The 21,425-nt window shown below is 40.3% G+C and overlaps 1 protein-coding gene across 1 annotated transcript in view; it reads left to right on the plus strand.

The window, feature by feature from the left end:
• LOC119162196 (nose resistant to fluoxetine protein 6-like) overlaps positions 1–21,425 on the plus strand; it is a 93,170-nt gene that overhangs the window by 18,174 nt on the left and 53,571 nt on the right. The window contains exons 4-5 of the mRNA XM_075879242.1: positions 5,091–5,175; positions 9,448–9,539. Coding sequence (XP_075735357.1) covers positions 5,091–5,175; positions 9,448–9,539 — 177 coding nt within the window. The remainder of the gene's footprint in view (positions 1–5,090; positions 5,176–9,447; positions 9,540–21,425) is intronic.

Here is a 21,425-nt window from a genome sequence, read left to right on the forward strand (position 1 = left end):
ATACGGTGAATTCAGAAATAAACATAAATATACAATGATCATGTATGAAATCCCGTATATTACCCCATTTTATATGAGAAAGGATGTATATGAGTTCTGGTAAGTAATAACTAAACTTTATTATTCACAATTACGTATACATAGTGTGCGACGCTTTTCTTGCGTTCCCGCTGCTGGAAATAAACAGCTTGTTTTCAAGCCACAATTATAGTACAGGAGGCGCTGCTTAGGTAAGGTACACAAATAGACACCGATATACACAATCGAACGAAACAGGCAATTATATACCATATGAACAATGTTTGAAAAAAAAGGCAGCTTTTGATGTTCAACAAGACAGATAGAGAACGATAACATTAAACGATAAAGAGGGAGGTTCACTAGAGGGAATCTCCGGCTGGCTATCCTATAAGTGTAAAGTGAATATGGGTGCGAAAAAATTGAAGGGCAGAAGAGAATAATGATATTGAAATTTCAACACAATAACACAATTTAAATGCTACACGCCAAGACAACCAGTGCACTTTGACAACGTGTCGTTAAGTGCCGTTTACATAACATAGATATAGTGTTTTTTTTTTGCTATATATTGCTATATTTTGCTATATATTTTTTGCTATATATAGTGTTTTAAAGTATATTCGAAAGATATTAAAAATTATGACAACGCAATAGTGTTGCCAAGCCTGAATGAATAGCGGAGTGGAGTGAACTTGCCCGTTTCTTTTTTGTTCTTCTCTTTATTTGTTTTTATCTGCTATTAAACAATCTCATATGACATATATGGTACATACCCAGTAATCTCATTATTAAAACACTGAGTGCACAAAGATGGGAACAAGAAGACGACAAAAAGGGGTGTCCTTTTAAACACATGTTTATTGCGACCCAGAGATGCTGTATAGCACTTTTTTCCCTCATAAAATTGCAACTGCACATGCTTGAGAACTGGGCTATTCCTTTTTCTCTCATTTCTACGCTTTCATCTCTGTTGTTTTTTTTTATTTTCGCGCCTACGGGTACAAGATTTTTAAATGGCCACTCACCAAGTTTGACTATTTTGAGCTGACAAGCGCAATACGTAAACGAGGCGTTCATGATCACATCTGCCAAACTTTGCAACGCTACGTGCCCCGGAAATAGGTCGAACTTCAAGATGAACGCTGCCCCTCCCCCCTTCGTTTTGCCGGCGCGCGCCCAGAGAATGAGGGCATGACGTGCGCGTATCAATGGCCTTACATACACGTCAATGCAGTGACGTTGGTCATCTACGTAGACGACTCTGCTCTGACGTAGCAAACAGTGACACGTGACATGGCGAAAATTACTTAAAATGGCATGAGTAGTTTATGTAGTTTGTTGCTTTAAGAGAATAATAAAACTCTAGATCAATAATGAGACGCAATGAAAGAAAGTGAGCGTCATTTTTCAATTTTTCTCTCGTGAATTGCAACGAGATGCGGACTAATGTGTCGGCGTTTCGCATGCGTTCGTGTCCCCGTGGTCAGCGCGTCGAGCAAGCGACCGCCGTGGAACGCTCCTACGCGTTCACGCACTCATTGTTCTGATCTTTTTTATCGCGTCTAAGCCAGCATTTCCAAACCACCCCACAGAAACAGGCAGACTACCATAAAATAATGTTGGTCAACAAAGCAACGCTGCTCGCGTGCTCGGGGGTTGGACTTTTTGGGCACGTCATGCACACGTGACCTCTTGGTTGGATGCCGGAGAGGGTGGGGAAGAGATTTGGCTTGCGAACGCTACACGGAGAAGCGGCAAAGGTTTCGAGCTCGCCTCCTTTCATCCTCGTTTCGCGCCGCTTCAAAAAACCTGTTTTCTCCGCTCGTGATGAACCGATTTAAAACATTTTTGTGGCAAAATTTTCTTCATTGGACATGCAACAACTTTCAATGTCTAACTAAAATTTGGTATGGGGCCTGGTGAGTGGTCCTTTAATGAGCGCGAGAAAACTGGGCCACAAAGCAAAAACACGTAGCAACATCAAGCAACAATTCTTTTAACAGAATCTTGAAGACGTTGAGAAAGGCAAAGTTAACAGGGTGAAAAGGGGGCATATGGTAAGTGAAGATGGGTGTAAAAAACGTTTGCCAGCTTCAATAAACAAGAATAAAAAGAGTCAAAGCTTTGCTGCCAAGGTGAAGCAATGAAGGCGATAGCAAATATTGCAAGACCACGCGCTGAATAGCAAGCAGGTCGAAATGCGCCCCGAGATTTTCACTCACAAATAACGCACGAAACTTCCTCACAGGTACAGATTAACGCAAATAAGCGTCTCAGTTGTTACTTCGTGGTGTCTGTAAGCGCGCTCTTTTCGCAAACGGAGACTACGCAACGATTGCAGTGACCATTGTGCGCCCGGTAAGTGCACCAAATTTGTTCCGGTGAAAGCCAAAGGCCAGCCAAAATTTACGATGCTCATCACCGCGAGATAAGAGCGTTAAACTGAGCTTCCACATCTCCTCTCCGCGGGGCACGTGCTAAGATGAGAGCGTGCGCAACCATGTCGTGATTATGCGGTGGCTCGCGCTCATTGCGTCATCCTGCTGGTAATGTTGCAAACACGATAGTTTTCCTCCTCCTAAGATGCCCGTCACCAGCGGCAAGTGGTAGATATAAATAGCTTACCGTTTGAACGTTGAGGAAGTGTTCTTCCGTGTCTGAGTGGTTAACGACTCACACTCACGTTTAAGAGGTCTCAAGTTCGATTTCACGCGCCAAAGTCTTTTTTCTGAATTTTTCATTTCTTGCGTTTTCATATATGTAGATATGTACACATATACGTTGTGTGACGGCGACGCGCACGTCGACACCAGCGGCAAAATCCAGGTGACAGTGCTGATGTAAGTGCTATCGCAATAAAACAACAAACATGGCTGAACAAAGGATGGGAGGAATACAAAAGGTAGATGGAAGGGAGGTTAATCAGGCAGTATTCCGATTAGCTGCTCTACGCGGGGGAAAGGGAAGTTGAAAGATCAGAGAGATGATGTTCGATAGAACTCATCAAAAGGTAAAACGGTTGAAAGTAGAAACCTTTAGAAGGTAAAATAGAATAAAAAAGCATCATTCGAAAGGTTAAAACTCAAAAGTAAGAGCAAAGCTAAAGAATACAATCTCGAGTTCTCTATTCGGAAGAGAAACAGAGGCCATGCTAACAGAGCTGTGTGTCAGCTGTTTTATGCATGACGCTTCATGGATATTCGAGCAATCTGGTCTAGGTATTTGTAGCTTCGGTACCTGGTCTTGGTGTGTCGGCTTCTTGTTCCCGTCTTCGTGCACTTACCGCTACCGTGATGTTAATCAACCAGTAAGCTCGGACCCTGACTCTGATCCAATTATCTCGTATGATCGTACTAGAACACGTAAGATTAATACGTGTTCATATGCGATTTTCGGATATGTCACATATGTGCCATATGAGAATTTTTCATGGGAGTATATATCTCGTATCTGTTCTATGTGCTCGTTTCTTCCTATTTATTTCTCTATGTTTATGTATTTCTTTGTCTTATAATATTTATTTGTCTTTATTCCCTTCAGTTCGTTTCTCTCTTAACCTTTTTGCTATCACTTTGGTGTCTTTATCTCTCTTTGGCATGCTCGTCTCCACCGCGCAGAGGTTTCACATAACGCTCGCATCTGCGTACTCGGCATTGAGGAATTCCTGAGACAGAAACCCACCTGGGGCGCTTTGCGCGACGAAGCACAAGTTACAAAGAGCCTAAATAGCACTGCTCAAGGTCACAACGCACGTAGAGAAACGGTCGTCCGCACGCGTCATTTTCTTAGAATGGACTGCACCTGCCCTTCAAGAGACTGCTCCAGGGCATGATTACAGCACAGAGGTTGACGGCGTACAGTTTATGAGAGCACATTCTTCCATTTGTTGAAGACCCTTGTGTCGGGCAGAATAACGAAAAGGAAACAGTCTCCAATGATTGTTCCTTCCTCTAAGCTCCAGGAAAGTGCCTGAATTATTCTATAATACAAATAGTAAGAATAGTACGTGTGTGAAGTGTGGAGCACTCCTGCGGGCCAGGCTATTGTAACCTGTGGTATGCTGTCGGCGAATTGCTTCACGTAGGCAACACCACTTATGCTATAGCCAGGGGTAGAATACTGAGCACGCATTCGCACCAAGGGAAAAGATACCTTATTTTGGTCTTCAAACAATTCACGATGACTAAAAGTGCGGACATTTATATTATGGCTAGGGGGACGTGACAATATAAACCACGTAAAAAGTTGAAGAGGTAGTAACCATTAAATAAAAAGAGAGAGAAATAAATGAAGTAAGAAGAAACTTGAAATAAATACAAAAGAAGCTGCGAAATAAAGCAAGAACTAGAGAAATGAAGACAGAAAAAGAAAACCAGAAACAGAGACTTCTTTCTTGGCAGCACTGAGGCGATCGCTGCCTTACTTGTTTTTCTCATCCCGCCTTTTGCAATGTTGTAAATAGTTCTAATCAAATACTGTATTAATATCAGATTTTCGACAAACGCTTTTTGTAAATTGTAGCACCACGCTAATTTCTCATGTAATATATTGTACTCTATTTTTGTCCGTCTGGCCTCCAACGTCTGCATTTCATCGCATGGCTGTTTTATTTGCAGCTTTATTAAATGGGTATGTATAGAAATATGAATTGCACGCATTAACAAAGGTAAGCTACGTGTCATGAGATGAATACGGGACATGCGTAGCACATATTTCTGATGACATTCACGATATAAAGATAGGACGCCATTGTTGTGGGTGGGAAGGGGTACCAAAGATACAGTCATATGACAAGACAAAACGTATAGTTTAAGTGACGCACCTGCCGTGACGTGTACCGCTTTCATCCTCCTATGTCACCACTGACTAATTTGTTGCTAGCGGTGGTGAACTGTTGGCGAAGGATGACTAATGTGACGTGTCTGTTCTTATAGGAATGTAAAAAATAATGCTCGCGTGTTGGTATACCATCAATTTACTTCTTTAAATTATTCGCACATGGAGAGAGTTCCTCTTGAAAACTTCACCGGTGATGTTTTTCTAACAGTTACATTTTGCATAATTTACAGTGAAGCCTTCAGTTGTAGACATCGAGGTATCCACTTGCCTCACAATAAGGCCTGAACCATGGAGCACAACAAAAAAGCTCATTGTGTAAGTATGATGTGACATACAGTGTGGAAAGTATGAAATTAAGTTGTGTACAGACGCTGCCGAAGGTTTATACGGCGCGATATTGGCGAAAAAAAATCGGGACCTTATCAAAGCCTAAACATAACCTCAGTTTAATCGGAGCTATCTCTTACTAGTATGTGTTATAAATATGCCCTTGTAGCGTTTTACTTGCCGTGGGCTACAAATTAGCTCCTATTCGGCCTATATACTAAGCATAATCCGCATCTCTCACCCTTCGAGCGTCCTCTGCTTGCGTCCTACAGCAATTGGGTTGAATTTTATAAAGTAGACTTGAAGGTGTAATGTCAAAATGAGTTTAGCGCTTAGACTTACTTATCTGTGATTTCCTCGTTTGTTTATGACTGAGTTATTCGTGAATGTGGTGTTTAAACATAAGAATCAAGTTACGTGGTCTTTCACATTCTAGGTCAATTAAAATCGTGGCTGTGTTATTTAGTTTGTTCATTCAGACAGCATGCACATCTCTATCTCTCTCTCTCTGTCTCTCTCTCTCTCTCTGTCTCTCTCTCTCTCTATATATATATATAGGGAAAGAAGGGTATACCTAAGGGCTCGTTTTTCCATGTTTGACACAATAATAATGAAATCTAACAGACAATAAGGCAAAAGACAGTATAGCGGAAGTTATTAGACCGAATTGTAATAAAAGTGTGAAGAAAAAAAAAGTGTGTAAGAAAATAACCTGCGGTGGGGAGGAACCAAACCTCGACCTTCGAATAATGCGTTCGATGCTCTACAACTGAGCATATATATATATATATATATATATATATATATATATATATATATATATATATATATATATATAATTTGCTTGCACTACACGAGATGTCGCGAATGGCCGATAAAGCAACGTAAATAAACAATAAAAGTCGGCTGCCACTAAACTGCGCGTACCAAAAAAGAAGATATGGTTGTTCGCCACTTACACGAAAACGGGTTCTATTTCGGCCACCGTGGTCGCATTCTCGAAGAAGGCGCAAATGCTTGAGGCCTGTGTACTTCAATTTAGGTGCATGTATTGGAATTACAGATGGTGGATATAGCGGGAGCCCTCCACTATGCTTCTCCTTATGGCTATTATGGTACTTTAATTATCATCGGGAACTCATATACATAGGTAGGCATAAGAATCACCCAGAATCAGACAACAAATGACTGTCACTTGTTTTTATAATTTTCTGGTCAACGTGATGGTTCTTTCCCTTACTTTTCTCTTCATCTTCCTTTAGCACATTTATTTGAGCTTGATGCCCATGTCTAACTTCTACCATGAATTTGTAGGAAATACAAGAAGAATAGCATTGTTGCGGAATAAATTTTCACTTCTCACCCATTGTCGAATAGACGTAGAAACAGTATGTTGGCTCATCTTACAGATATAAAAAAGAAGTCTTGCAAATAAGTATAATTGATAATGGAAAAAAGTGCCACTGTACCTTCAGTAAAAATCTGTTATGGAAAATACAAAGATGAGAGTATTTATTTTCGAATGTTCCACATTTATTTTTGACAAGTTTTTATGGTGTAATGCACATAGCGAAAAGAACAGCAAACTAGAAGGAAAGCAATATTGAGGAAGAATAAGCGAATATGCCAACTATAATGGTATTTTTTTTGCGAAAATAAATTTGTTTTTTTACACTGAAGTCTACGTGCTTGCATACTTGCGAATATTTCTCGGTAAAGTGTAAACAAACACAATACTAAGTGTATTCGGCATAGTGTACCGGTATAGTGTATGCAATGTGTCAAACGGAGAGCATCAAGCAAACTATTATCTGGACGTAAGGTTGCTGAAGACAGTATGATTACAATTACGTAGCAACATGGACGTTGCGGTCCAGGCTTGCATGCCTAATGAAGCAGCGGTAACCGGTATAATGAAACAAACGCATGAGTAGATACGACTCACATGTGCCTGAGATTTGGCTGAAATGTATGGTCCTACAGTGTCCGCATTTTTTTTTTGCCTGCTGATTGATTATGTATCACATCCTACTTTTACAAAGTTATTTTCCTTTGACCCAATCATTTACTCCCTCATTCTGAAATGGCCTTCTCTCAACGCTCCTGCTTGGCTCGCTAATGTTGATGGGAGACCCATATTTCAGCAAAAGTCTTCACTGCACATGAGCGTTAGCTGGCATCAATTAATAAAAACCGCTGAATAATTTTCAGTCAAGAGGTGGCACCGTGCTCACTTGAGCTTTTCTTTCGTCCCAATAAATCCCGCTGCTGAATGACCAAGGTATACACGCGAACGCACCCATTTTTTTTTTTGCTTCCTACAAAAGTCCAGGCTTTCTTTTAGTACAGTGAGGTTGTTTTATCAGCGATAGTCAATCTTCAATAGTATTATTCTTATGAAAGGTCAATGAATATGTGAGAAAGTTGTCTCAGTCGTTCGTTTCTACAACACTACGAAAGGCCACAATCTTTTTTCTACTGCCACACCTAGAGATATTATAAATGCGCGGAACCTATTGTTTGGTTTTTAGTACAGCGTCATTTTACATTGACCTTCACTTGATCATGTAAGCAGTTATGTAGCAGGCGGCTTCTTAAATACATATGCTAACTTAACTGCTGCGCGTAATACATTATACATGCTTCATGTTTTCTACATCGCATAATTGTGTCTCTAAATCTCTGGGTTTTTCAAATACTGGTTACACTAGTAGGTTCCCGCACGAACACGCGTATCTGCCAGCAATAATGGTGGGGAAAAGCAGAGATGAGCACAGACACACATTACACGAGCTCCAGGGTGACGCAAGTCTTACTGTATGTGTTTATGTTTCCGCATCTGGTTTACGCTGCTTCTTTTTTGCTGAATTGTGACATTCCGATCAGCTCATATGATTATTCTTAAGTCATATTTTTGCATTTCATCAAGTGACCGTTCTGATGTTCTGATAATTAAAGCTGAAAACAACGGGCCCTTCGCAAATGCTTTATTTCCTGAAGAAATGCGAAAACATCATTCATAAATTAGAGTTTGTTGGGCGTGTTACTTTTGTTTCTCAAAAAACTAAACAAAAACATGGCTGATCTCTACGTCATAGTAACCAATATAACACGAAAGTGATAAGTGTCTTCACAGAAGTAGTTAGTTGTTGGATTATAGTGCATTTATATATGAGAGCTATAGGAGAACATCTATTAGTGTTTGTCAGATGTAGCTCCACCCGCAGTGGACCCATTTACGTTGACGCCTAGCAGCGCATCTTGTACCGATGACTAAGGTCTATGATCGTAATTTAACCTTCGTGGTGGCTAAAGTTGTGACAGATACTTGGGTACTATATATGGGCGCCCTACATATGGGGAGAAGGGCAGAAAAAAGTGTCTAATAAAAGCTGATACTTGGTAACCACTCTTTCAAAGCGTCATAAAACGCGAAAAAAACGCAACGAACGTTGTGTGTTCCCTGCTTCGGCTTTGATGCCTCACAAGCAAGAATAAATTGATTTTTCCGTGTCTAGACGGTGATACCAGCCTGCAAACAAGAGCATTATAAGAGATATCAAATGGGCGTTCTTATAGCCTCTTTCCTGGTTCTGTTGGTGGCGTTGTGGGATGTACGCCCGCCAGTTTTGTTGCTCTTTTACTGGGAAGTCAAACCCATGACCTAGAGGTCCTGAGTTCGAATCCAAGCAACAGAACATTTTTCTTCATGTTTTTGGTTGTTCTTTGCTATATTTTCGCATTTGTTGCTGATGATTTTCTCTGCCGGAAATAAATCATGAAAACTTTAGTGGCCTCAGCCTAAAGCAATTTATTGTTAGAAAACAATAAACTTCTGACTGTTGACGGAAGAAAATTTTTGATTTCACAACCTCGCATGTCGTTCTGGCACTAGAAGCCAGGGGTAAATATCGTGCTGTTAAGAAGACCAATTCTTATGAGCCAATATTTACAAAAAATAGACGTCTTTACAAGGATTATTTTTGCTAATGCCTATTTGGTTATGACAGGCAATATGTTTACAGCAGATAGTATATATATATAATTGATTTCACCGATGTCGGTGTTGTGGGCTTTCGCTCTCGAAAAAAAAACGCTTATAGATTACAAAGCGTTCATTTCTACTGATTGTGCTGAAGCTACGCTCCAGTCTTCAATTTAATTGTTTACACCTCGATTTCAACTACCGCACAGAAATATACAATGATTTAGTGTAGCTAACGAAAAAGTCTATATTTTGCCCTTTTCTTTGGGATGCAGGATACTCTTAGGATTTCTAGTCATCATTGTTGTTGGAAGCACAACAACTGACCTCTTCATGCAGTCAACGCAAAAGCTTGCTGGAAAGCAAAGTGAGTTCATAAATAAATTTTTTATGCTAACTAAATCAGATATTTACGGCGATTTACACCCAAGTTTGTTATCGTTTATTGTTATGGTCAGCAGAACAGACAACTACAAGAAGAATCTTGTTTTACATTTCACTGTCTAACTGCTTTCGTCAATATCTCTCGCGCTGATGTCACCCACAGATACACATGCCAGAAAATGAAAACAGCAGAACTATGAGCTTTCAGGTAGCCTTTTGGAAGGCTATCATTTTGCTTGTTTCTCTGACAAACTGTTCCCATTTTCTTTATTAGTTAGAATAGGGTACTTACTTATAAATGACTTAATTACTTAAATAAAATTTTGGCTCCAAAAATAAATTGCTCAATTTAATAGTACAATTGCTTTTAAAGGTGAAATCATTGAAATTTCTGACAGCCACAAAAGTCTTGGCGTGCACTTTTTTCCCAGCTCACTTGGGACAGGCATGTGGATTATCTATGTGAAAATCTTTCCTCTGTGACGGGTGTCTTATCACGATGTCGTAGTTTTCTACCTACAAGAGCTAAAAACATGTCCACAATGCTCTATTTCATGCCCAGTTAAATTATTGCACTTTAGTATGTAGCACAACTACTACAACTAACGCGCATAGAGCTCTGATGCTAATGAAAAGGTTATTCGCTATATTGGCAACACAGACTAACATTCTACCACGAGGGAAGCGTTTCTTAAATACAATGTTAATAGAATCGACAACCTTCACACTTTCCGTTTATTACATACTGCGCGATATGCTTCTCAATCTCTTAAGAACTACATAAAACATTTGGCCTCCTTACAACGTCATACAATTATTGTGAGCACTCGGAACCCTTAAACATGGCAAGTGCCATATATCAGGACTCATTGAAAACACCAATACTTGTTACATACTCTGCTCTCTACTTTGAATGAATATGAAGAAAATCACATGCCTAATGAAAAAAGACTTGTGTTTATATTTCGTTCACATGTAATGTCACATACTGTGACATTCTGTGCAATTGAATTCTGTGTAAATGACGTCGGTTTTTTTACGTAGTTATTATGATTACATGAATTTCTTGTGGCGTTACGCATTACTTGTCTGGTATTTATTTGTGTTCTAAGCTAGTATCGCAATAGTAACATAGTGTTATTAATCTGTATTGTTACCATTTCTGTTTATTAATTACTGCTAGTGGTATTTGATTGTGCTATTTGATTGTGCTATATGATATTTGTGTGCTGGAATTACATTTAACCCTATGTATATAAAACGATAATATCCTATTTATATTGTTTTTCGTTTTGGCTTGCTCACCACTGCACGGAACCGCTTGTCGTTGCTTCCCTGTATATTTTTGTTTATTTAGTATAATGTGGTCATTGGGTCTCGTCAATCGAGCTTTTAACCCAACGGAACTATCCAGCATATACAAGCTGGAAAAAATAAAAATCTAATTGCAAATGAATTGAATCTAGTTCAGTAGAATCAATTTAGCAGGAGTGTCGTCCAAATATAATACACTGTCAAAATAATAACTGAAGCTCACGGATGATACGACAAACAGAATTATGAATCGCAAGACAGGGAGTGTAGCCGAAGTCCACGTTTCGACAAAAGGAGTTGTCTTCACGAAGGCCTAAACCTACTTCGTCTACGCTGCTAAGGAAGGTAGTTGCTGCCATGACTCAATTTACCTTTTTAAACGGGTACTTGCAAGAGCGATATTTTTTGATGAGCAATTTCTCATTACGCCATTAATGAAGACCATTGCTGCCCCGTCAAAGACAAGCCCTTTTTTTAAAATGCTGGCTCCAGCAGCATTCCTTATTCAACAATTATTCTGTGCCATATGATCCCATCTTTTCTTGAACTCGTGCGTTATTGGAATGCGGTAAACGAAAACATAACACAAGAGTAATTATTGTACTTTGATTCAATGTAGAAGTCATAAATGATGAAAACGGCATTTCGATATAAGTTTATATTCTTCATTGATGTTGTCATTCTTGTTGCCAACTTGCCCTGCCATGGTGGTCTTGTGACTAAGGTACTCGGCTGCTGATCCGCAGGTCGTGGTATTGAATTTCGGCTGCGGCTTCTGCGTTTCCAATATAGGTGAAAACGCTGCAGGGCCGTGTCTTCAAATTTCGGTGTATGTTGAAGAACCCCAGGTGGCCGAAATCTCCAGAGCCCTTCACTACGGCGTCTCTCATAATCATATAGTGGTTTTGGCACATTGAACTTCACTTATTAATCAATCAATAAATCACTCACTCACTCAATCAATCATTTATTTATTGAGTAAAAATTAATTATTTAGTCTTATTCCAAATTATAGCATATTTGAGCGCAGTGACGTGAAAATCACGTCAGGCATCGGATTTTTTGTGCCTTTAACCTATGCGAAATTGCTTGCAATTATACTACCCGCCAATAAAAATAATGGCCTCTTGGTCTATGAACCGACAATATTCAATGTGCCGGGCATAATATACGAGTTAGAATTCTAAATACGATAGTCCTGCACCGGCAGTGGAGGTGCTTGGTATCGATCCCATTACATCTGACATTATATATGTACATATATCGTCTGTTCGTAAAGTAATAAGACTGTCTAAGCCAAAAATACCTTGTCGAGCCGATCGGTACGCAGCATTTAATATCAAGTAGGAACACTCTATAGAACAAAGTTGGTAAGATTTCCAGCCTCATCCCACTTGTTGGGGACACTCTCAAGCTCACAAATTCCTAGTGGTCCTTCATGTCAGTACCATCCACGCCAATAAAGACGGGTGAAGACGGGATACGAGGGAAACCTGCATTCAGGTCATTGTGGGAAGCAGCGTTTTCTGGGTGGCGTTTTAGCCATATTAGGTGGTAGGATACGGGTTCTAAGCGCCAGGGCCACCAAAGGGCCTCCGAAGTTGTTGCAAGGGCGCAGCACTCTCTACCAATTTTGAAGCCCGTTTATTTGATAGCATTCGGTGACGATGCATGCCACGGTCAAGAAATAGTTCGGACTCCGATCACGGGCGGCGTTCTTTCAGTAAAAGAGCCCAAGGAGGATCACCCCTAGATGGAGTGGGAGAGGGTGACACAATACAGTGTTCCGAACCTTCACTAAGTTTTTCAAATTTGGTTGAGAATGATGATCACGCACAAAAAAAATCGTGAGGCCTGCGCAGAAGGCGCAGAACACTCGCAGCGAAAGCTAGAAGAACGGCCTTTCAGAGCCTTTTTTAAATACTCATTTGGTAACTGCTGCAAGTTCACTTATTTGATGCCCACTACAGCATGACTAATAACAATTTTAGGGTAGTAGGCCGGCATTCGCTATGCTATTTTTCATTATTCTTCTGAGAAGCGTGGTATACGCTAAACTATGGCGAGGAATTTTGTCCCAATTGTTCATGCAGTGGTTGACGACGATGAGGAATTATGCCTAAAGTGGGTAGGTGACACTGTTATTTGCTGAACAAAAGCAAGCTTTTGTAATGGGTTGGAGCATTGGACAACCCACTCGTTACGCTATTCGCATTGTGCTACGACTGCTTGTTCTTTCGATGTTTTAAAACGCTTTACAAGTCGTAATAACGCGATTGCTTTCGCGACATCAAGCCTGCCTAAGGCAAGTTTGCCAACAAGTCCCAAGCACCGGAGTGGCTCAGTGCTTGGCTGGCACTCAGCTGACCATGGTTAGAGCCCCACTGTGTCATTGGTACTAGGTTTTTTTTTTTGCTAAAGTTTTGCACCAGCGGTGGCGGTGAAAAGGGGGAGGTGGACAACTACGGCACTGCGCGAAACCCAAATCGGGATATCATAACAGCTTTTGCTGTAAAACGAAGACAAAAAGAAGGCATACATACATAGCTCAACTTTCAACAGTTTTTTTTGCGATACAAAGGCTACTTATAGGGCAAAAAAGACACTGAATATGCGCACATCTCTTGTACCGTAAAACGAAATAATTAGTAGGCATCAAGACGGACATCATGAAAATCGAGTTCTTGTCTTGTGAGTGCGATAGAAGGCATGCTAATACCCTTGTCATCCATGCATCTCCTCGGCTTTTATGATTTCACGTGTCAGCTGATTTCCGTTTCATGCTCAAAATCTGCATTTGTCAACCAGAAAACCACAACCACACTTCTTACAGTGCACTGCTAAAAAACCACCTGCCACGTTTGTAACAGAGTAATGGTGTTCCCGCAGCCGTTCATTTAGGCAACGACCGGTTTGACCGACGTAGCGTCATCCAGAAGGTAGAAGTTGGCATAGACCACGAAGCAGCGAACACAAGATAGCACTACACCCACAGAGCAAACAAACTTGTTTTTTTTTTTTGCTTTATTTGGCATCCCCTCCTTTCGTATGCATTTTTCGTCATGATCTTGCACAGCCGTTCCAACTTATTTGGTGCTGAAAAAAACGCGCTCACTTTGGCCCGCTGAGCAATCTTTTTCAAGTTTTGGAAAACTTCGCGTACGTATAAGGTGTTACCCTTGTGCGATTCTCTTGCATAATTGTTCTTGCAGAAGGACAGGCTTTGTTTATGCATTCCTTTGATTCGGGCGAGGTTATTTATCTGGCTAATCTCCCCGTCCTTCCTCATTTATTCCTCCTTCAAGATACATTCAGACACGAAAACTATGAAAGGCTGAGGAAATCCTGCATACAGTATCCTCCTTGCTGGTTGAAACTGTATTGCACTGTATGGCGGCACGACGTTTTTTGGGCACTCTTGAAGCAAATCTAGTTAATCCACCTTTTAGAAAGGTTTTGAATGCGCTGAGTAATAGGGGAGTAGAGGTTCACTTGCACGTGGTTCATAATGCCACCCGAAGGTCCAAATACCTCATAAGGCCGTTCTGTTGAAGCTGATGCGTCACCTCTAGTGACAAAAGACACCCTTTCATTTCTGGGAAAAGAACACTGAACTCAATTTTTAGCTGTTCTGAATGACAATTCACGAGAAACAGAAAACCATCGTCATATCTGAAAGTTTTCACAACTCTTCTACTAAGTAATTCTTCCGAGAGCTTCACACAAAGCTGAGCTGAAATTAGGTGACTGAGTCGGGAAGCTAGTTATGAACCAGTACAGATGCCCTTAATCTGTAAATGTACACAATCCTCCCATAAATGAAGATAGACCTAAGATAGCTAATTAGATGTTCTAAGAAATGCTCACATGAGATACCAACCGTGTTTTGCAACCTAATGACATCAAATTCATCATGACTTTTGCAATGAAACTTAACAATTCGGCAGGAGGTATAGAATGAAATCAATCTTTAACGTCAATAGAAAAGACCTGGAGGCGTTCGTCATGGTTCAGTTTTATAAGATCAACAACCTCTTCAGAATTCCTGACAAAGAAAGGGTCGCTGATCGGTAAAATATCAAGCTTTGCTTGAAGGAACACCGCTACGTGGTGCGTGTGTGCCTTCCTTGCGTCCTCGTTTTTGGGGCGCTATCACCATTTTTAACCAAGAAAGGACAACGTGCCCAGAGTGTCCACCTTTTACATCAAAACATCACACCTCAAAAATAATCACACCTTCATCCTCATAAATTCTTCGAAATTTTACCACGCCCTGGTGATCTTCAAAATTAATTTTTGTGACTCGGTACACCAATTACAATGACATTCTGACGCTCTAAAAGCTCTCAGAAGCTCTGTGACAGCTTGTCGAATGGCAAGAGCACTATTGAAACAGCAACCTTATCAACTTCTCTTGAGCTTAGTGAAAACTAAAATGTAAGCCGAGCTCACATCAGGGCTGCTGAAGCTCTGATACAGTCCTGATATGAGATCTGCAGGCTTCTTTTCTTCCGCCAAACTTTAAAGAAGCCAGAAACGTCACTGTTTCAGTGAGGTTCCCACCAAATAACTAGCTCTCATAGTCTCTGATAGAGGTCTCAGCAGCCCACTTTCAGGGAACCTTTGCAGTGTTAAAATCGCATCGTTATCGGTGAACTCAAGCGCCAGGAAACTATTTTGAAAAATTTATATGCCATCAATTGATCAGATCGTCAAGTTTTTAAACTTACTCAGCCCCTTCACTTCATATACTGACTCTACAGAAAACACCATGTGTTCATGTCGCTAGCGTAGCCAGAAGGGAAGAAGTGTGTGATTGGGAGTTTGAAATTCCCCTGCCGCAGATTTTGAACGAAAAAACATAAGTACTTCTTACATTCCCGCACACTTAGAAACGCACGCACGAACAAGCATAAAGTATAATTGATTTTTCCTTTCCTCCTAAAATACTTCTGGCTACGCGACTGGTAAACGCACAGTGTGGATGTACACATGGACGCTAACAAGGCTCTAAATTATTCTGTTGTTTTGAAAACAAACTACCGATGTCTATATTCGCAACACTTTCGGTCAATACCCAGTGATTTCTATGCCCCGCCACAGTGGTCTAGTGGTTAAGGTACTCGGCTGCTGACCCGAAGGTCACGGGATCAAATCCCGGCAATGACGGCTGCATTTCCGATGGAGGCGGAAATGTTGTAGGCCCGTGTACTCAGATTTGGGTGCACGTTCAAGAACCGCAGGTGGTCGAAATTTCTGGAGCCCTCCACTACGACGTCTCTCATAATCATATGGTGGTTTTGGGACGTTAAACCCCACAAATCAATAAACTAATCAGTGATTTCTATACATAAATACGCTTGGTTATCGTGTTTTCGAAACACTTAGCACAGGAAAAAGTGGTTTTACAGCGAAAGCTGTTATGAGATCCATAAAGGGGTCACGCGCGGCGCCGTACGTAGTTATCTGCCGCCGCTGCCGCCGCCGAAGCCCGTAAACAGTATCAAAGAAAAAAAAAGCATCAGTAAATAATAAAAACACTAACTACACAATGGGATTTGAACCCGGGTATACTGCATGATAATCCAGTACTCTACCGCTTCGCTACAACAGTTTTTCTTCTTATTTATCACTGAACTACGACATTGCTTGAAACTCTTTTCTAAATTTGCCTTAGACAATTTTGATGTCGGGAAACGAATCGCGTAAATATTAGTAGTAAAGTGTTTTAGAAACGTCAAAAGAACTATCAGGCTTCACACAATGCGAATTGCATAACGAGTGGGTCGTCTAATGCTCCAACCTATTACAAAACATGTTCTTGATCACGTAATAACGGGGGTGCATACCCACTTCAGGCATATTTCTTCATCGTCGTCAGCTAATGCATAAAAAATGCAAAAAAAATTCCTAACAAATGTGTAGCGGTAACCTCACTTGTCCAAAGAATTACGAAGGATTGTTAAATGTGAAACATTTCCCACCGAGTTGGTTATTGCTACCTTTGCCGGCAATTCTCGTCCATCATCGTTGAAAAAAATGGCCACTTATTTTCAAAGTCGAACGCCTTGCTTCTCGCCTTCTCCAGTGTCAAAACTGTTGGCGTTTTGGTCACAGTGTAAGGGGTTGTAAATCTAATTCACGTTGCCGGATCTGAGGCGATGCTCATCCATCGAAGGAGTACACTGTCGTAACCAAAAAGTGCTGCTTCTGTGCAGGAAATCATGTGGCTGGTTACTTGAGCTGCACCGCAAGATCCAATAAAATTCTACTGCTGGAAATAATGGACAGGGGACGTTGCTCGCGACGAGAAGCGATAAAAGTTGTAAAGAATAGGGCTATCGGATATGCTGGGGTCACATCTATACACGGGCCACTAATAAGATGAAGCTTTTCAATTTTATTCAATAAGCAGTAGTGAAGGCAACGTCAAAAGCACTGGAACAGCTAGTTAAGAGCGTAAGTGAGTGTATTTCTCAAGTGTTTTGCTCACAAATGACACACCTGGTTTCAACAGTAGCAGTACCGATAGCCAAGTCGACACCTTGTGCAGTGGAAGAGATGCTGAATTTAGCCCCACAGTGGAAGCCCCGAGAAGAGGAAACCCCACTTTTGTCAACCTTCTACCTCAACTCATGCAGAGGATCAGAATGAAATGGACGTATGTCAAGAATTGGGCATAAGAAGCGCAATGGATGTCCTGTAAAATCTTGTTGCCCAAGTTCAAGACTAAAAAGGGCAACTCCAATGCCAGTTCACTTATCAAAGAGAGTATTTTATAAGTGGTAATTGCAGAAGTGATTAGTTCGTCAACATAGATACCTTGAAAGTGGTACAGTGGAATTGTAGGTCTCTCATTTCTGCTTCTACTGATTTACTTTGCTTAGTCATTCAATTATATCCCGATATCATTGTATTACAAGAAACCTGGCTTAACCCTGCTAAGAAATATCATGTCAACAATTTTAGAGATATTCGGCTAGACCATCAATCACTACATAGTGGTTTAATTATACTGGTGTCGAATAAATTTGCCACACTGCAAGCATAGCTTTTCAGCCTATGTCCTCAGGCAGTGAAATTCGGACAATAGACCTCAGTCGGCCAGGGCACCACCCTTTTATCCCTATAAACACATATTTTCCTACGGGTGTGCATAATAATCAATAATTAGGTACTGCCTTAGCTAGTTGCAAGAATCAATTCCTTCTGACCGGTGATTTCAACTCACATAATATTTCGCGGGGATTTCGAACAGACTTTTCCGGTACTCTTCTGTGGTATTGTAAGATTCATAAAAGCCTTATCTGCCTAAATAGAATACAGCCTACATTTATTTGCGGACGGACACGATCAGTGTTATATCATATGTTTTGCAGCTCGAGTGTTTCAATAAGGTCTTCGAAAACAATTTATTTCCCTTCAAATAGTGACCATCTTTCTGTAAAATTTGAAATAGCACGTCCTCTAAAATCTGTTGAAGAGATAGAGAAAACATTGATCAATTAGAAAACATCTAAAGCCTGCTTGCGTTATAATATCAGGGCGTTGTCTAGTGGTCAAAATGAAGACCTTGGCAGAAAAGTATGCTACACTTTAGAAATCTCCAAGAACACTCCACAATTTGTACTTGCTTCGGCGTCAACCACCACAAGTGCCACTCCTAGCAGATGGTAGAGTTCTGAGTGCACACGAGACTATATAAAAAGAAACGCTGCATGGAAAAGACTCATATATTCAGAGTCCACAAAATTGGAAGGATTGTCAGTTAATTTTGGCAACATTTAGGCGCAGTGTATCGCGAGCAAAAGAGCAATATGATCAAGAATATTTCGATTACCTGTCTAAATTTAATAACAAATGTGCTTTATTCAATTTTCTTCGCGGTAGAAAGAGGATCTCCATATTAGGAAACGTTGACACAGTAGTTAACACCTCACAAGAGCTATAGAAATCATTAAATTAATTGGCTGAAAGATTAGAAAATGAGTTTTCAACGTGTCTTTCTAATTCTGTTTATGCACCAGGCATCAATAACTAAACAGAAATATCGACTGCCGAATTAAATGAGGCTATGGAAAGAATACCAAATGCAGCACCAGGCCCCAATGGAATAACAAATACAATGCTAAAAATACTATGCGAGAAATATTCGAGTGATCTTTTAGGTCTTGTCTATCATTCCCTTAGAAGAGCATAGATAACTTATGAATCGATGATTCTTAAGATAATACCATTGCTTAAGAAACAAGGTGCAAGCTATAATCCAGACAACATACGACTGATAGCCTTAACATCTAGTGTACCAAACCTTATTGAAATGGTACTTCGTGGCCATATAATTAGGCTCATTATTGAGAAAAACTGTATAGCTCTTCGCAAATCGGTTTTAGATCTGGATATTCCATATGGCATGCGCATGTAAAACTGGAAAGTCGAATTAACGTTTCCCGTCACAAAAAGCAGTATGCGGCTCTAGTAACGTTAGGCATATGTAAAGCATACAATATTGTATAGTATCCTATTTTGAATAATCAGCTATGGAGTCATTGGTTCCCACTTTATATTGTAGCTTGGGTGACACAATTTTTAGGATGAAGAGAATTTTATTGTTTTCAAGCCTGCTTCTCTTCCTGTAAGCACAAGCAAACTAGAGGTGTACCACAGGGGTCATTGCTTTCCCCCGTATTATTCAACATATTGCTTAGTACCCTCCCCGTTAAGCCAGATTGCTGTTTTTGCACTGGCACTTGACATCTAGTGTCGTTACAATATCTTGCCAGCTTACCTACATATACTCGAACATTGGCTGGATGGTTTGATGTTGAATCTCAATACCAATTAACGTGCTATTCTTATTTTTCCTGTTCAAGATCCTGTACACATATATAATAATTATAAGCTCCAAGATATTCCACATGTACAATCATAGAAATACCTTGAAGTTATGTACATATGAACGTCTCCATTGGCGAATTCACATTAAATACATCGCGACAAAAGGAGTACGGGCAATGGGCATATTGCTGAGGTTGAGCAGCTGTAGATCAGGGATGAGATGGAAGACACTTTTTATAATATATAACATGTATGTTCGACTTGTGTTGGAGTTAGGATGCATTCTTTTTTCAAGTGCGCAATTCCACAAGCTTCGGCCACTCGGTCTATTAGAGAGAACTTACGGCTCTGCTTAGGACTTCCAAAGTATACTGCTAATGCAGTGCTACACCTGAAAGCACAAATGCCACCACTTTTCTGTCGCTTTAACATTCTCACAGGGCTGACGTTTTTACAATTATGCGAAACAACCTTTAACTCTGGTCAAATTACTCTTATTTTTAATACTGACTTATTTTTTTCTGTGCACTGGCTCAGATTTCACAAACCACAATTAGTATTTGTTCAATCGTTACTTGAGCATCTAAATGTATAAGTTCGTGATCTGCTTTCTTTATCTGAGAAACAAAATTCTCCAGCAATTGTTTACCATAATATCTTCCCAACTCGCACTGAGCTATTACCTACAAGCATTTTGAACAGTTTATTGCAAGAAAAATTAAGTGATCTGCCAACGAATATCATTATTGCAATAGACGCATCACAGTCAGATGAAAAATCATGCACCGAAGTATATTGTCCTGCACTTGATTGACCATTTTCACTTCACTTACCAGATTTTTTTCCTGTCATTCTGGCTGAATTTTTTGGCAATATTGTTAGCTTTGCGCAAGGTGAATACTTCGCTTCCAGTCGTAGCAATCATAACTGACTTATTATGTGTGTGATCTTCTCTGTCTACATCCGGTTGCTGACCCATACTGAAACCTTTTAACTAATTTATTCCCTGTCATCTTCGAAGTAATAATTTATTCTTGGCACTAGGGAAATAGCTGATTCTCTTGCAAAGGCATCGCTTTCGTCACCGGTCATTTCTGTTTGACTACCTACAGTGCACATTACGGTGGCGCGATTTCACAAACTTAACCTCCGGCAAAATTTATCACACTCTGCATTGACGCCTTCTCCGAAGTATAACCACTTGCTATATTCCTGGCGAAGAGACTGTATAATTCAAGGAACATGGAAGTTCTCATCACAAAATTTTGTTGCAGCGTTACCTCCATGAACTTTTACTTGCATAGATCCGGTTCATTGAATTCCACTATGTGCATTTACTGTAAACAAAAGAAAAGAAATATTCATTTCTATTATATTGTCGCCGTTTCCATTTATTCAAGAAAAGCATACTAGCACCACCTCTTCAAAAACTGGGCGTGCTATTATTTTAACCTGTCGTTTTTCTTTTGGAGCTTCTAAACTGAGGTACAGCCACAGGGATGTTTTATTCGCCGTTCAGCAATACATCACTGCGACTAAACAAGTTTTTGCTAAATTATGGGCTCACTACATATTTTTCAATTCGCAATTGGAAATTCAAATCGTAGTTAAATAACTAGCATTCCTAGAAATGAAGCAATGCTAAAAGTATCGGGCGAATTCACCTGATAAGTGGCCAAGCACCTCTTTGGGGTACGAGATATGTGTAGAAAAGAAC

The sequence above is a fragment of the Rhipicephalus microplus genome, chromosome X (genome assembly GCF_043290135.1).
Source record: "Rhipicephalus microplus isolate Deutch F79 chromosome X, USDA_Rmic, whole genome shotgun sequence".
NCBI classification, from domain to species: Eukaryota; Metazoa; Arthropoda; class Arachnida; order Ixodida; family Ixodidae; genus Rhipicephalus; species Rhipicephalus microplus.